This window comes from Papio anubis, chromosome 4 (genome assembly GCF_008728515.1).
Source record: "Papio anubis isolate 15944 chromosome 4, Panubis1.0, whole genome shotgun sequence".
Taxonomy (NCBI): Eukaryota; Metazoa; Chordata; class Mammalia; order Primates; family Cercopithecidae; genus Papio; species Papio anubis.
Window position 1 is genome coordinate 57,887,025 of NC_044979.1, and position 17,294 is coordinate 57,904,318.

Consider the following 17,294-nt stretch of genomic DNA (forward strand, 5'->3'; position numbering starts at 1 on the left):
CTTTAATTAGTATTCCTTCATCATTGTTCTTTTGGCTAGGTGCGTTTAAATCAGAAATTGATCACCCTACTATAAACTACAGTCTTAAAGTCCCACGAGAACACTATTATCCATTGCCATCTGCCTATTCCTTTCCTTCAGCAATGTAAACATCTAATAGCTAAGACTCTGGAAACTTGGGTAGGTCCAAATTTGATGGAATTCTAATTTTTTCTAATCAAAATGTGCAGTGTTGTACAATAACATATGTTGACTTTCTTACATCCAGCAAGGCTATGATTTTGAAGCCTGCAGGGAGCAGATTCTGAGTTCCCTGGAAGGTGGGCTATTTTCCATCAAAACTGATGACTGGCTTTTCCAGAGACACAATATAGCTTCAGAAATCTCTCTCCATTTATTCCTTGCGCAGCTGCTAGGACCACTGAAGTCCAAGGGTGTATATTTCACCTGCGTTTATGATCAATGGCCCACAAACCAATTTCCTATGGACAGCCTCCCTCCTATGAATAAAAGGAAAGAGAAATACAAACTAAGAGGGAAAAAACAAAGGAAAGATTGAGTCACAGCAGTAGAAAAGCCAATCAAATCAGAGCAAAGGTAATTTTATGTGGTTGGGAAGATCAGTAAGATCATATACCGTTGGTGTTTATTCCTTTTATTCCTTTTTTTTTTTTTGGTGCCAAATACGTTATTTTATTCTCAAACTAGTGTCCTGTGGTGTCAAATGGATAAATCAATACAATCACTTTTAATGTTCCTTGACTTTCCATCTTAAGCAACATTTTTAAGCCATTTATCTCCTGTAGAGTACTCTGTCAACCAAATCAATGAATGTTAGTCTGTGACCAGGAAAGATGCATTCATTTTGTTCAATTGAAAGAAGAAATAAATCCATAATACTTTCACATATGTGACATGAAACTGGATCTTAATATTTTCAGTAAGAGGCCGGGCGCGGTGGCTCAAGCCTGTAATCCCAGCACTTTGGGAGGCCGAGACGGGCGGATCACGAGGTCAGGAGATCGAGACCATCCTGGCTAACACAGTGAAACCCCGTCTCTACTAAAAATACAAAAACTTAGCCGGGCGAGGTGGCGGGCGCCTGTAGTCCCAGCTACTCGGGAGGCTGAGGCAGGAGAATGGCGTAAACCCGGGAGGTGGAGCTTGCAGTGAGCTGAGATCCGGCCACTGCACTCCAGCCTGGGCTACAGACCGAGACTCCGTCTCAAAAAAAAAAAAAAAAAAAAAAATATATATATATATATATATATATATATATTTTCAGTAAGAAAGGAAAGAAGGTAAACCTAACATAGCTTTCTGTAAAGTAATAACACATTTAATAACTATGCCAAGAGCATACATCAAGATGAGTAAACAAGTAGAATACTTTCAAGTATATGCTACTGTTTAGAAGCTTTCAAAGTTTTCCCTTGGCCTAGTCTTCCAGGCCAGTTTATACATCTCCCAAGAAATTAAGTTTCATTTGTTTATAGACTTTCTTTCTTTTTGATTCACACTGCAAATAACCATATTTATTTTCTAATAACCCTTATTCTTAACAGCACCAAATATAGTCTATTTATAAATATCAAATTCATTTTCAAAGAACAAAAATCTGGAAGCTTCATTCTGAAATAATTACAAAAGTATCTGATTTACAATCTAAAAGCAATTTCAAAAAATAGTTCCCAAATTGATGATTCTTATTTGAGGGAATAAGATTAATGTAGAAACATATGTACAATATACAGTTGTTGCAATATGTGAGTCTAAAGTTGTAGTTTGCTTTAAAATTCAATTGGATATATTGCTTCTACTCTTATGTCTGCATGTGGAGCTATAGTTCACCTTAACATCCCAGCACACAAAGCTTTATTACTTAAGGATACTCTGAATACAAATCATTTTTGGTCATTTTTAACTCAGGGAATTTCTTTCCATTGGAATAAGATGATTGCTTTTTTGGTGATCTAATTCACAGGTTGATGTCACTCTCCTTTCTTACAACATGTTTAGAAATAAATGTACCTTCATAAATAAAATCACAAGTAATTAGATTCATTCATGCCCACAGAAACACATTGCCTTGTTAGATGTTAACACATATTTTTACAACCTTTGTAGTACTAATTTTTGCTTGAGAAATAAAATTATTTTTCCCAGAAAGTATACTGTAAAGCTCTGCCCTAATTTCAGACATTTTATTAGATATGTGGTCAACCAGCCTCACTCTAACAGTCGTCTGTGATCATAGTCTTCTAGGGCTTATATAATTATCAAAAGAGGATGCTGACTCCGTGCATAGCTATATCTTTTGGTGTGTTGGTAACTGCTATTCTTAACAGGAGACAGTTTCTCATAATTTTTAAAGAGTCTGCTTTTCTGTGAAACATAATTTGGCATAAATATCAAAAATGTTAAAGATATATTAGAAACTTTACAGTTTTACCCTTGATAATGCCTCTTTTTAGTGTGTCTTAGTTTTACTAACTTAAAGGGCTTAAATATGTAGAAACACTATTGTGAGTTACAATCAGTGTAACTCAACGTAACTCAGTGTAACTCAATAAGGTCTTCCACAAAACTAATTTCTTTCATATTCTAAATCTATGTTTTTCACCTTATTCACTCTTTTTTTAGATGGAATCTTGCTCTGTCACCAGGCTGGTGTACAGTAGGGCGATCTCAGCTCATTGCAACCTCTGCCTCCTAGGTTCAAGCGATTCTTCTGTCTCAGCCTCCCGAGTAGCTGGGACTACAAGTGCATGCCACCATGCTCGTCTAATTTTTGTGTTTTTAGTAGAGATGGGGTTTCACCATGTTGGCCAGGATGATTTCGATCTTTTGACCTCGTGATCCTCCTGCCTCAACTTCCCAAAGTGCTGGGATTACAGGCATGAGCCACCATGCCTGGCCACTTTATTCACCTTTTATAAAATATAATTAGAGTTTAGTTTTATTGATTTTTGTCTTCTACTTGGTATACACTGGTATTTGTTCTGGCTTCAAATAAATTTAAAATATTTCCCAATAAAACTATCTCACCAAATGACAAAGAAGAGTTTTGGGAGAGAAGTTTAATTTTAACCACCTTCCTTTTCATTTTGAAACTTCTAAAATTGGTCATTGAAGTCCTTCTCCACATTCTTCGGGATAATGGAAAATAGTATCTAAAATTTATATCTGTTCTTCTACTTACTTCAAAAATTAATTTGTGTCTCTAATAAATATCAAAACTAGAAAGGACCAGAACTTTACCAATAAACAGCCGTGATTATTTTTTCCTCATATTTAAGAAGCATATCAGTTTAATTGTGGTTGATTAGACTCAAGAATCAAATATATGCAATCATTATGCTCAGTAGCATATTAAAACCAAAATAAACTCCATTTTTGCTCTTTAAACATTTGCAAATTAATCCAACATTCTTCTGTATTAATTCCATTAATTTCTCTCATATACTTTTGAATCCAATATTACCCAAGGGACAATGCATGCTGCCTTAGCTTTGCACATTTAGCATGCTGTGATGAAACAATCCTGTCTAATCATCTCTAAATAAATGCTACTAACTTATTGCTTCTGGAATTGCCTTTTGTATACTACCAGGGTAATTGAAATCCCATATGATGGATGTTCTAAACTCTTTCAAGACTTTTATCTATATATGTTTTTCATGGTTAGTCTTTATCACATTCTAGACTACAACAGTTTTGTCTCATTGTCATTTTCTCCCTTCTCCTGAAGTTCAATTACATAAAAATCTAAAAATCTTATATAGCCTGAAATCTAATAGTAGAAAGATTCATTCACAGGCTTCTTCTTCTTCTTCTTCTTCTTTTTTTTTTTTTTTTTTTTTGAGACAGGGTCTCACTCTGTCATCCAGGCTGACATGGAGTGGTGCAATCATGGCTCACTGCAGCCTCGAATTCCCAAGCTCAAATTATCCTCCCAAGTAGCTGGGACTACTGCAGGTACATGCCACCATGCCCAGTCAATTAAATTTTTTTTTTTTTTGTAGAGATAGGGTTTTGTTAACGGGTCTTGTAGAGATGAGGTTTCCCAGGCTAGTCTCAAACTTCTGGGCTCCAGTTCCCAAGGACCTTTTCCTTAGGAACTTACCATGGAAATAATGAAGAATCAATCTCAGCCTGTGTATGTGCACATACATGAGCATACACATGCATGCATACTCATGCTCTCACTCACTATGTGCCCAACAATTCTTCTTTTTTAGTAGTTATAAAATAAGTTTATTATCAGTCAGCCACCAAAGAATAGTAGGATAGTAGGATAGTGAAATAATTATGAAAAGTATATCTGGGAGATAAAATTAGAACTTGAATATTCCCCCAAAACTGTAAAATAAACTCAATGTTTATAGGCTTCAATAAGGAAAACAAAACAAAACAAAACAAAATCTCTAAACATTTCCATTGAGAGACTTCACAATTGACTTAAGATATAAGTTTTGTTACAGGACTCAATATACAGTAGTTTTGTTACAGAACTCAATATATGCCCAACAATTCTATTTCTGTGACCATCTCCTTCCATTATAAGAGTTGTGACTTTTGTTGAAAAGTGTGTGTGCGTGTGTGTGCGTGTGTGTGTGTTTTAGAATTAGGCAAGCTCTGAGATAAGGTTCCAGGGAAACAAAATACAAGGCTATATACAGTCAGATCTCGTTTATGGGGTATGGAACAGATTGATGGGCCATTTGTATTATTTGTAGTTAAGGGTCAGTGGAGACCTAGACTCACCAGCTCCCTCCCCTACTTAGCTCAGAAATCAGCCAGCAACTGGAAACAAGCTTCCCACCAAGGAGAGTGCAAGAACCAACTTGTTCACAACAGATTGAGTGCGTGTGTGTGTGTGTGTGTGTGTGTGTGTGTGTGGTGGGAGGGATGGTCTTTGGAGCCCTAGCTCTAGAACTCTCTCTTACTAGGTACCAAGAAATTCCAGCTCCAAGATGTGCCTCCTTTCCTTTCAGATGTAGTTGGTGGTAGAGTAATGTATGATTGTAAGCAGAATTACTCAGTGAGGTCTTGTTTTGTGAAAAAAATTTATTTCCCCTCATATAGTTATAAGTCACTACAATTTTGTTTCAATGGAGTTATCGAGGACCTATTCCTGGTGCCAATGCTAGATTAAATAAGAAGTGAATGTATTATTAATGCATGCATGTACAAGAGCAATGATATAGTCTTTGGTAATCCATTTTCCTTCTATGCTGTTGGGTTCCTGAAAACAAATGAGAATTTTTTTGACCCAGGAAAATGTATAACAAATGTGATTCCATACTCAATACCAACAGATATGCTGGATACTTACTTAGGTTTCTAACAATGGCAGGATTTTTCACACCATGGACATACTTCTACTGCATCCTTTCTGAACATATTTGAAAACTTCATTAAAGGATATACTGAGTGACCAAACAAACCAACACTAAGAAATCAAATAATCCCATTAAAAAGTGGGCAAATGACATGAACAGACATTTCTCAAAAGAAGACATACAAATGGTCAAAAGGTACATGAAAAATTTTTAACATCCCTAATCCCCAAAGAAGTGCAAATCAAAACCACAATGAGATATCATCTTACTCCAGTTAGAATGTCTATTATTAAAAAGATGAAAAATAACAAATGCTGGTGAGGATGCAAGGAAAAGGGCACTTTTATACACTGTTAGTAGGAATGTAAATTAGTGCAGCCACTAGGGAAAACATACGAAGATTTATCAAAAACTAAAATAGAATTACCATATGGTTCAGTAATCCCACTACTGGGTATTGTTCCAAAGGAATAAATATAGGAAATCAGTATATCAAAGAGATACCTGCACTCACATGTTGATTGCAGCACTATTTACAACAGCAAAGACAAAGACTCAACTGAAGTGTCCATCAAGGGACCAATGGATACATGAAATGTGGTATATGTAGACAATGGAATACTCTTCGACTATAAAAAAGAATAAAATCCTGTCATTTGCAGCAACATGGACAGAAGTGGAGATCATTATGTTAAATGAAACAAGCCAGGACCAGAAAGACAGAAATAACATGTTCTTACGCATATGTTGGAGCTAAAAACGTTGATTCCATGGAGATAGATAGAAGAATGATAGATAATAGAGAGTTGGGAGAGTGAGGAATGGGGAATGAAGAGAGGTAGGTTAATGGGTACAAATATAGAGTTAGATAAAAGATAGAAGTTCTATTGCTTGACAGCAGAGTGACTACGGTTGACAACAATGTATTGTATATTTCAAAGAAGCTAGATGAAATAACTAGAATTGTTCCCAACACACAGAAATGATAAATATTCAAAGTGATGGATACCTCAAATACCTTGACTTGATCATTACACATTCTATGCATGTAACAAAATAAATATGTACCCCATAAATATGTAAATTATTATATATCAATTAGAAATTCAAAAAGATACATGAAGAAAAAAAAATTTAAGTTATACTGAGTTGGGCTGGGCATGGTGGCTCACACCTGTAATCCCAGCACTTCTGGAGGCCAAAGCGGGCGGATCACCTGAGGTCGGGAGCTCAAGACCAGTCTGACCAACACGGAGAAACCCCGTCTCCACTAAAAATACAAAATTAGCCAAGCGTGGTGGCACATGACTGTAATCCCAGCTACTCAGGAGGCTGAGGCAGGAGAATCGCTTGAACCCGGGAGGCAGAAGTTGCAGTGAGCCGAGATCGCAGCTTTCCTCTCCAGCCTGGGTAATAAGAGCAAAACTCCATCTCAAAAAAAAAAAAAAAAAAGATAAAATACTGAGTCAACATGGTGGATCATCCAGGTCAATTAATCAGTATAAAGCAATTTTTATAATACAAGTTAGAATCTCTGTATTTTTTGTTCATTTTTTGCCAAGTTATAAACATCATTAGTCAATAATGTTATTGGAATTGGCTACTAGGACAGATGGCTGAAAATTCAAAGAATAATTGTTTCATCATGATATTCAAATTGAGTTTCTAATCATCTCCTTTATAGGAGCTATCCAACGATTTCTAATTAAATTTATAACCTTGTACTGAAATTACATCTTAAAGCTCTTTATGTTTACTTATGTAAGTCTATTTTCCCTTATATTTACTTTTCCTTCATAGTCTTCTCTAGTACTCTAAAAGGAGATGCTTTATTTAAGAAGTTAATTAACTAATACAAAATTTACTCCTATTATCTTCATATTTAATTAAGACTTTCTTATTTATGTTATTGCCTTAGCAAGGACTACATGTATTCCTGAATGTCAGCTTCTTATCTATTTTTCTCAGCTTTTAAACATAATAAACTGCCTGGATTCTTTATTCAGTATTTCAGATCTCCTTTCTTTCATGTCACAAAAGATAAATTCACACTGCTGCACTGACAACATCACAGCTTTGAAAATGCGTCCACCCGTTACCTTATAAATAGTTCAGTCACTTACTTTAATCCATCTTCCTGTGTCCATCACTCTAATGTCAAACTTACAAGTTTAAGAATGCACTTTTCTCAACTTCCAGGTTTAAAGCAAGAGTCCAAAAGCCTATTCACTTAACTAACACACACTGACAGGAGTATCATTTTGACTGACGAAATGCCAATCATCAAGTATTCTCATTTAGGAAGACTTGATAATGGTGTCCTGGCATTGTCGTTTTGATGAATATTCAGTGCTAACAATGGCAAAAGTCCACCTCTCCCAAAAGGTGGGTAAGTCAATAGGACTGAGTGATAACCTTTCCATCTTCACATCTCTGTGTGTGTTCATTATTTCAGTACAATTATCCAATATCTATTCCAGATAATTATAGTTACCTAGCTCTGGTGGTTCAACCCTAGATAATATTTTTGTTTGTTTGTTTTGCTTATTGTTTCACTTATACTAGCCAAATTTTTCTTCATTTAATGTTATCTTTCAGGACCCACAGCTTTGAGTTTATTTAGAACAGAACTAAAAGAAAAGAAACTCACACAACATCCACAGCCCAGAATTTCTAGAGAGAGTAGAAAGTGTCTGAAATGCATGGAATCTGTCTTGAAGAAAACGGATTTTTGATACCAATCTAGGATCTAGAACCTGAGTTTAAAAGTCCTTGGTTTGTCTTAAAGTTAATACAGGATTCTCAGGTAAGCTGAAACAGACACTAAAATTTTATCATTTTACCAATTCCTCTCTTTTGGCAGGATAATCAGAAACGATCGTTTGCGGATCTCTATAGGTTACATATAAGAAATTTAGCCCAACATGCTTTCTAAGCATCATTGCTTTCTAAGACTTGCATAACACTTAGCTTTACTTTCCAACGTGCACTTTTCTTTTTACTTGTGAGACTCTCCTGTGGCAAGCAAGAGATGAGGTTGGGAGTTACTGTGAAGATTCCACTCACAGAATAGCTGTTTCAACTAATAAATTAAATTTGCATTCTCCTGTCTCCCAATGTGGAGTTATATCTCCATCATAATTCATTCAGAATCACCAACAGTCTGGACTAGAATCAATATTTCTCAATACTAACTTCAGAAATGTAAGTTAGATTTTATAGCTTGAACATCACAAGTCTCTTTTGGCTACAACTTCATCATAAACCATACTACTGCAGTTATAAGCGTTTGCACTTAAAATTGCCACATCTCAAATAAGTTTTCTGTTCCAAAAGCCCACTATAAAAAATCAGTGCAATTTCACTTTCTTTTAATCAATGAATATATAGCTAAACATTTATCTCTTAACATCAAAATATTAATACTGCCCGTTGTACTCACATGGCACCGTGCGGAGGTAGAGGTTGTCACGAATGATTTGCTGAAGCTCATGGTCCACAGAACCCTTTTGAAATCGTAAGTTGAGGTAGTGACGAAGGTCTTTATCAACAATTCCTCCTAAAATAAAAAAAGTTTCTTGGTAAGGCATGTTGGAAAATACTTTAAGCATGTAATTTGATTCTGTCATCAATATACTCAGGAACCCATTAAAAAGATGCACTATTTCAAAGTGTTCTTTTGATCTTCTCAAATATTTACTGCCATAATAATAGAAATAACATTTACTGAGACAATAATTGCCTGCGAAGTCTATGTTCAATGCTTTGCATATATTCCTAAATTTATCCTTCATTTAGAATGAAGCCTATATCACGGTAAAAGATACGTTACTCCTGACTCATACTGAAATAGTATATCTCATTGCATGGCTGAAGAGACTATTTACTCATTTATTCATTGCTTCCCATTCCACCCTACCCCAACTCCTGGAAACCACTTTTCTGTCTATAAATTTGACTACTCTAGGTACCTCATATAAGTAGAATCTATAATATTTGCCCTTTTGTGACTGGCTTATTTTACTTAGCATAATGTCTTAAAAGTATGAAAATATTTTTAAGTTATTGAAAGTTGCTCTAGATTTAGTTAAGTAGGATGGTATAAAAAGTTAAAGAAGAAAAATCTACACAAATATTAATGATTTTACTCCCTTTATGCAATAAATAAAAGTAATTTTTTTATTTTGTAGTATATGTACAAATGTTTGTAACTAAGACACAAGGTTTGAAAAGGTAGGGTTTTTTTTTTTCTTTTTTCAATACAAACAGTTTTGAGACTGCCCTTAAAATCTAATAAAAAATAAACTGGGCTATAGTTAAAAAAACAATAATGTAGATCTTTAATGATATTTAAAGATAACTTGTTAGCTTAAAAAGATTTATCTTAAAACCTTTCCTATTTCCATACTGGAAAGAATTAATTATAAATCAAAATACCAGTAAAAATATAAGTAAGAATTCCTGAAACTCTTATTATTTCAATCAAATATACTAGGGCAATTGAGCCAAGACAAACAATTAAAGATAGAGGAAACTGGAAATCTGCAATAATCATAAAATTATATTCTTTTCAAATCCTTTTGAATCTCAGAATTAGAATTCATGAATCTATTTGCCCTGCCATGATCACACAAGCTAGCATTATGTGTGCATATGTGCAAAACAAAGAGCTTTGACACAAACAGTAGCTAATAGACTTACATATTGTAACATTTCTAAAGTTTTCAAAATCCATCATTTCAGTTGCCTCCTAATCTGCAGGTATAGTCTCAATAAGATGCCATTTTTAACTGCAAGATATCATTTTCAACTGAATTAACTGTCAAAATTCTTACCCTCCAGATGATGTTTCTTTCATATTTGAGCAAATGGTCTCTTAATCTATTTTTCCACCCAATATAATATGATAGTGGAAATCAAATGACATGAAAGGAAAACATTTTTTGTTGGGTGTATATAAATATTACATCCGGAATGATTGAACATATAATTTTCCAAATTCAAATCCATTTCTCAGCCAAAGAAGCAGAGCAGTCAGAAATAAAAGTCATTTGAAACTGCCATTACCCAATTGCAACAATTACTTATTATTTACATCTCAAATGCCCTGTGTTTCCACGTATCTTGGACTTGTTGGCACCACACAGAAGTAGCTAATAGTTTAGAAATCCTGAAATTCTCTTTTTCTTCTTTATTTTTTTTTCCAGTCAGCAATACTTGCTTACCCTTGCTAATTTATTACACCTACTGAGTAAGCATCATGCCCGCGACTGTTCTCAGCTGTCATTTCTGCCGGATTCTAAGGCTACAGGTCCTTTGGCAAATGCACCCCCTCTTCCTTCTCCTTTTCTTTCAATCTAATATGTGAGATATACCAAGTTATGAGATGCCTTCTGGCATCCTAAGAAAATGCCAACTATAGAACAACAGATGTAGTCTCTTTATTAAGGTAAGCCAGAATCAGTCACCTAATGTAATGTGGATAAGTTCGCATTTTGTAGTTCAGGATGATTCTTGTCCCTGAAAATATATCAACAGTTTAAACCTTTCTTTTGCTTTACTACAGATATACTGAATTACATTTCTTGAAAGTTAACTATCTAAGAAAACAACAAAAAAGTCTATTTATTCATTTCAACGACTGTATCTTTTTTTTCATAGAAAGACCTGTCAAAACTTTTAAGAATCAATATAAAATTTCCTTCACTAATTAAAATGAGTTGTCATAAATTATAACAAAATTTCACATACAATGCCCTTTGTTTTAGAAGATTTCTCTTTCCTCCTATTTCCCAAATACTTTATCATTCTTTACAATTTATCATAAGCATCTTTCAAGTGAGGCAATTTTATTAATCCAGTATTCTTACAGCAAATTCTACTAGTTGCCTACCCAATATTCTTTCCATTATTCTTTCCTTTTAAAAGAGCTCTGATTTAGTTTTGGGCAGAAACCTGCTGAGCCTCAGGACATGGATCGCAGTGGTCTGGAAAGTCATGCAATCATTCTCCACTTTCTTAACTGCCTTTGCAGTTTCTAGCAGCTATGTTCTGGCCATTGACACCTAGCCCAGAAGGAAATGGACATGATATCTGAGATGTAGCAGCCATATTCTGACCATGAAGTGAAGTGACAAGCACACGGAAAAATTCACCATGCTCAGGATACTGGAGTAGAGGTTAGAAACAGCCTGCAACCCTAATGGGCTTTACTAAACAGCTAAAAACAATGTCAATAACTACTATCTTAAGATTTCTTATTATATAGAGAAAAAGTAAACACTCATTAAAAAAACTATTATGGTTGAGTATTCTTTTAAAACTAATGTAGTTGAACAACTGTACATGATCCTAAAACAGACATATATACACACACATATATGTTATACACATATGTATATATACACATATGTATATATACACATATGTATATATACACATATATTTTTGTGTATGAATATATATACATATATACACGTGTATAATACGTGTGTATATGCACAGTATGTGTGTATATATGATGTATAACACATGTATGTATAGGTACAGTATGTGTGTATACACATGTGTTACATGTTTGTGTGATATGTATATACATATATAATGTATACACATACACATACATAGGTATAAAGGCATATTTATCCTTAATTAGAAATTTCAATTAGAGCGGAATTAAACAACAGACATTGGGCAATGATGTCCTGAAAAAGTAGAGTCTGAGTCTCAAGATGATCTGATTTCAGATTTATAAGTCAGCCTTTTAAAGCAAGCTAAAAAATACAGAGTTCCAAAACGTATGCAATAAGTGTTTATTGTTAAAATAAATAAGTAATTTGCTATCTTATTTTCCATAGTTATAATTTTTTTATTTTACTTTCAGTGTTTGTAGAGTTTCTCCTCTATCATTTGTTAATGATTCCTAGATTTGGTAGTTCATAGGATGCACACATCAATCGTTTTGTTCAGGAGGGCACTGTCAGCATTAATGTCTCGTTGTATTCTTTAGCCATTTGTACTTTTTCCTTCAAAAAAATCAGTGGCTCTTACTTGCTATTATATTTGAATAGCTATTGACTTAATTTTATTTAGTTATGTGAAAAATTTTTATTTCCTGTATTTTAATAAATAAGACTGTAGATAAATATTAAATGCCTTCTCAAATGACAGTTTTAGTAAATGAGAGAGCTGGAAGGGATTTGAAGCCTACAATTCCAAAAACATGTACCTAATTTTCATGCTGTATAGTCTGAAGACCAAACTTCTTAGTACAAAGCAGTCAAGTCCTTTCTCAACATGACCTCAATCAAACTTTTGAACTTAACATCAAAATATAACTTAAGAATAGAGCTCAGTTCAAACTCTTCCTATTGCAAACGAGGAAAGTGAAGCTCACACAAGCAGTATGGTATTGGGTTTAAAACAATGGTGGGGTGGGGAGTGAGGGAAGCACTAGGGAGTAACATCTATGGTCTATTTGAGGAGAAAACCCTAAGTGCCAACATTCAAAACTGGTCTGCATTTCTAAGGTTTCCATCGTTTTCAGGAATGCCCTCTGTAGAAATTGACTGCTTTGTCATTTCTATTACTTGAATACCTAGACTGAGGAAACAAAGGAATAAGATGCTGCTTGGATTGGAGGGACATAATCTCCTTGGCATATTCCTTAAGGCCATTTGGTAGCCCCAGCCTTGTAGCAAATACCACTCTTTCAAAATTTGAGGGAGAAATATGCTAGTGTCTATAATGTTTGTGCCATGGGGTCTGGTTGCTAGCAGTCCCATCTAGCAAAGTAGTGCCATCCCTCACTCAGACATGACCATCAGCTCAACCTTCCCCTCCCCTTGAGTCTACTGATTCTGGAATGAACATGTATCTTATAAACTTTTATCAGTATAAACTGGAGAAAGCAGTTCACTAACTGGGATAGTAGGGGTTGAGTAGAGAGGGGAGAGGTGGGGATGACCACCAGGGTTTGGCTCATTTTGATGTCATCTATTCATCCTGTGCTTCAGTCAAAGCAGGCTACTCTAATGTTCTAATCATCTTATTTATTTTTGTTTGTTTTTCAATCACACTCCACAAAATACTGTGGTGAATATTTAATTTTAGTTCGTGCTTTACTTTTTGCATTCAACTTTGTTCTTTATCTTGTACCACGTTCTTTTGGTAGAAGCACCTTTTTCTTTTCTTTTCTTTTCTTTTCTTTTCTTTTCTTTTCTTCTCTTTTCTTTCTCTTTCTCTTTCTTTTATTGAGTAACTATATCATTCAGTACATGTGGTGGGTCTTTGTGCTGAGCTACTCTGCTCTTACTTAGTCAATCAAAATGTTTCTTCCAGGAAATGGCTATAGAAGTAGAGTGTCCAAAGAATGCGAATGCAGCTGCATTCATCTTGAAAGTGACACTCTGAAGAAATTACCCATAATTTCTCCCTCTTGGACATGCAGAATTATCCTGTTCTTGTATTTTTCTGGCCAGCTTCTCCAACTTTCCTTTTGTTGTTTGCAACTAATAAAACTTTATGGATAAGAATGCCTTCCCTTTGCTATTATCCATGGAATTTCTATCCAACCTTCGGCTTAAAATTATTCTGTAGTTGGCCTTCCTATGATCTTTGAGCCAGAAGTCTTCTCTCTGCTCTGAACTTCCGTATCTTGCTCATTTCTCTTTAGTACTTTGCACATTATAACAGGCCAAACAGTAATTTGTGGACCTGTTTTATATTTTCTATTATGTTATAAGCTCCCCAGCAGAGAGTGTTTCCTATGCATTTTATATCTTCTCCCCTCTTATATCTTCTCCCATGTCTAAAGCAATGTCTTTTTGACACACAAGGCCATGAAATGTATGCTAAATAAATACATCACAAATGCTGTAGTAGCAAGAACACTAGGTTTTCAATCAGGAAACCGAGTGTTAATTACCACCCCAACACTTATTCATTAAGTGGTCTTGCACAAATCATTTCTGGATCTCATTTTTTTCTCATTTATAAAATGAGGGTGACTTAGTCACTTAAAGCTGCTATAACAAAATACCATAGATTAGGTGGCTTCAACAACTAATCTTTGTTTCTCACATTTTTGGAGGCAGAATGTTCAAGATTAAACCAACATATCTGGTGCCCGGTAAGGGTACTCTTCCTGGTTTGGAAATGGCCATCTTTTCATTGTATCCACACATGGCCAAGAGGAAAATAATGTTTCTTTTTATAAGGGTACCAATCCCATTCACGAGGGTCCAACCCTCACAATTTAATTACCTCCCAAATACCCCCACCTCCTTATATAATCACCATGGGGTTAAGATTTCAACATATGAGTTTTGGACAAACATTCAGTCCATAACAATGGGTGTAGGACCAAATAACATCTCCTCTAGGTCTGAATTTTATGTTTCCATATAAAATATTTATTAAGAACATCTTCTAATTTGGGATTTCTTTTGGTAACCAGACAACCAAATTATTTTACTATTTCCTTATAGTTTACAAATTAGCTACACTCCATAAGAAATAAAACTATGAATAATCTCCTTTTGATATTGTTTTCTAGTTGTGCAATTATCCAGGAATCTTACATCATCAGTAGACAACTGACTTCAGATCTTATCTTCAACAAATAAGTAGGAACGTAGCTAAGCAAAGCAGTCTGTGAGAAATTAGAAGAGAAGGAAATCTATCCATATGCTTTAAGATATTTTCATGAGTAACTGCAAATGTACCTTATGTTAATTTATTGGATGGTGGATAAGTTGAGGAATAGACAGGAAAGTATTATAGGGCTATGTTGTTAAGTTCCTTTTTCAAAAATAGTTTCTGCTTGGCTCACCTCAAAAATGAAGAAATAAATCACAAGAAAGTTGATTGATTCTGCTAAGAGCCACAGACACAAAACAGGTGACAGACATATCTAATCTAGCCTGCCAGAACAGGCTCCGTTCCCTTTTTAGGTAGAAAATTGTGTCTTTGATTTCTGATGATCTAGAAGCCTATCTTATTTTCAAGTGGCCAGAGTACTACACAAAATCACTGCATGCATTTGATCTAGACTAGACAGCCTATAAATTATGAGGCAGTAAAATTCTCCTTCCCCTAATAATTCCCAATTTGCCTATTTTAAATAGGAATACACATACAAAACCCATAAAACTCATTGAGGATGCCCTGGTTTGTTAGTTTTTCCATAGCTGAAAATTCTTACTTATATGACAATTTCTATCCCTTCAATATTTTATTCATAATATTAGAGAGTATAGACAATCTTTTAAATCATGCTTTAGTATCTGTGCTGTTTCTTCAAAATCTTCATGGTATTGCATATTTTGTATAAGAAATGAAATAGTAAGAAAGACAACAAAATATATTAAACATTTGCAGGTCATTAGAAGATGTAAAACTGGAGAGAATAATTGCTATTTCAGAGAAAATGACAGAGATAAATGTAAATGGTTTATAATATTCTCCAGCTCTATTGAAAATAGCTTTTTTATTATTTCCTTTCCCCTACTATTGTACAGATGGAATATTATTATTGAGTTTCATTTTTCATTGTTAGCCTTGGTCTCAAACTAAATGTTAGAGTTGTTCCTATAGTTAATGATATTTCTTCCCATTGAGAAGAGAAAATGAGTTCTCAGTATATGCCAGGCATCATAGTAGGTACCTGAAATTTTATCGTCTGAAAATATGAACGATGAGCCCAAAGTTGAAACAATCTCAAGTGTATCAAAATTTTTAATAATGTACCAAGATGGCTAATTCAGTCTAATAACAAGGTATATCCTGTTAGTTTCTTTGACTATCTAACTCTTACAAATTAGATGTTCTTTATGCAAAGCAGGAAGTCACAACAAATTCGGCATAATGAAAGGAAAAATATATATGGAAAAAAGGGACATAATAATCTAACCTAAATTCAATCCATTTTTTCAAAACCAGAGATACACCACTCAAAGTTAAAAGTGAAAAGCAATCTATTAGGATAGCTATGAATGAATTTAAAATTATTGAAGGTTCATAAACCTCATAGGTATAAGGCTTCTACAAAAAAATTACTAAGATTATTAAAGTGAAGAAAAGCTGCTATTGTCCAAAATATCTACATAATTTAGCAGGCAAAATTTTTCCTTCTTAGGGTCTCAGTTTATTGCCTCTAACTTTACTCCAAGTTTCAGTATAAAAATTTTAAAATGTAATGATAAAAATTCACAATTGTTTTTGTTCTTGATAAGTCCAATTCAAGAATGCATCCACATTGATAAAAAAGCAAAAGAACATGCTCATACTTTGGTATGCTTGAAATACCTTCATTCATAAAACTAAAAGTGAACATGTAAATGGTTTTTAAACAATGAATATTTAAACTTGTTTCATTTTTAATTAGGAAGCTGTATCCCCAAGTCAACTGAAAAACATTTGACATTATTTTGTGTTTTGAGAATTATAAAGCCAGATCAGGCCAGGCATATGGTGGCTCATGCTTGTAATCCCAGAACTTTGGGAGGCTGAGGCAGGAGGATCATTTGAGGACAGGAGTTCCAGGTCAGCCTGGGCAACATAATGAGACCCCATCTCTATAAAAATGAAAAATTAAATAAATTCTTAAAAGCCAAGTTAGTCCTCTCATTTTTTTCTAACCTGCTGAAACTTAAAAACTCTCCAATGATCTGGTACAATACATGGTTCACTCCAAATGACTTTATCCTTAAAAGTATCACGACACAGAACACCTTGCCCAAATCAACAAAAAAGAAACTCGTTTTATTTTTGACTGAATTTTACAATGACTACACAAAGAAATTCCCTTGCAAATCTCATTCCAAACAACAGACTAATATAGCCTCCATAGTCTGAGTTGTGATGGATCAGTACTAATTAAGTTATAACAATTACAGGCTCATGATTCCAACTGCTACAAGACTGACTTCAAATGAGGAATGTGTTCTA

General features: G+C 34.4%; 1 protein-coding gene across 9 annotated transcripts in view; it reads right to left on the minus strand.

Moving 5' to 3' along the window:
* LOC101024293 (membrane-associated guanylate kinase, WW and PDZ domain-containing protein 2) overlaps nucleotides 1–17,294 on the minus strand; it is a 1,445,327-nt gene that overhangs the window by 986,745 nt on the left and 441,288 nt on the right. For all 9 annotated transcript variants that reach the window (XM_031665959.1, XM_031665957.1, XM_031665955.1 and 6 more), the window contains exon 2: nucleotides 8,788–8,904. In XM_031665959.1, the coding sequence (XP_031521819.1) occupies nucleotides 8,788–8,904 (117 nt within the window). The remainder of the gene's footprint in view (nucleotides 1–8,787; nucleotides 8,905–17,294) is intronic.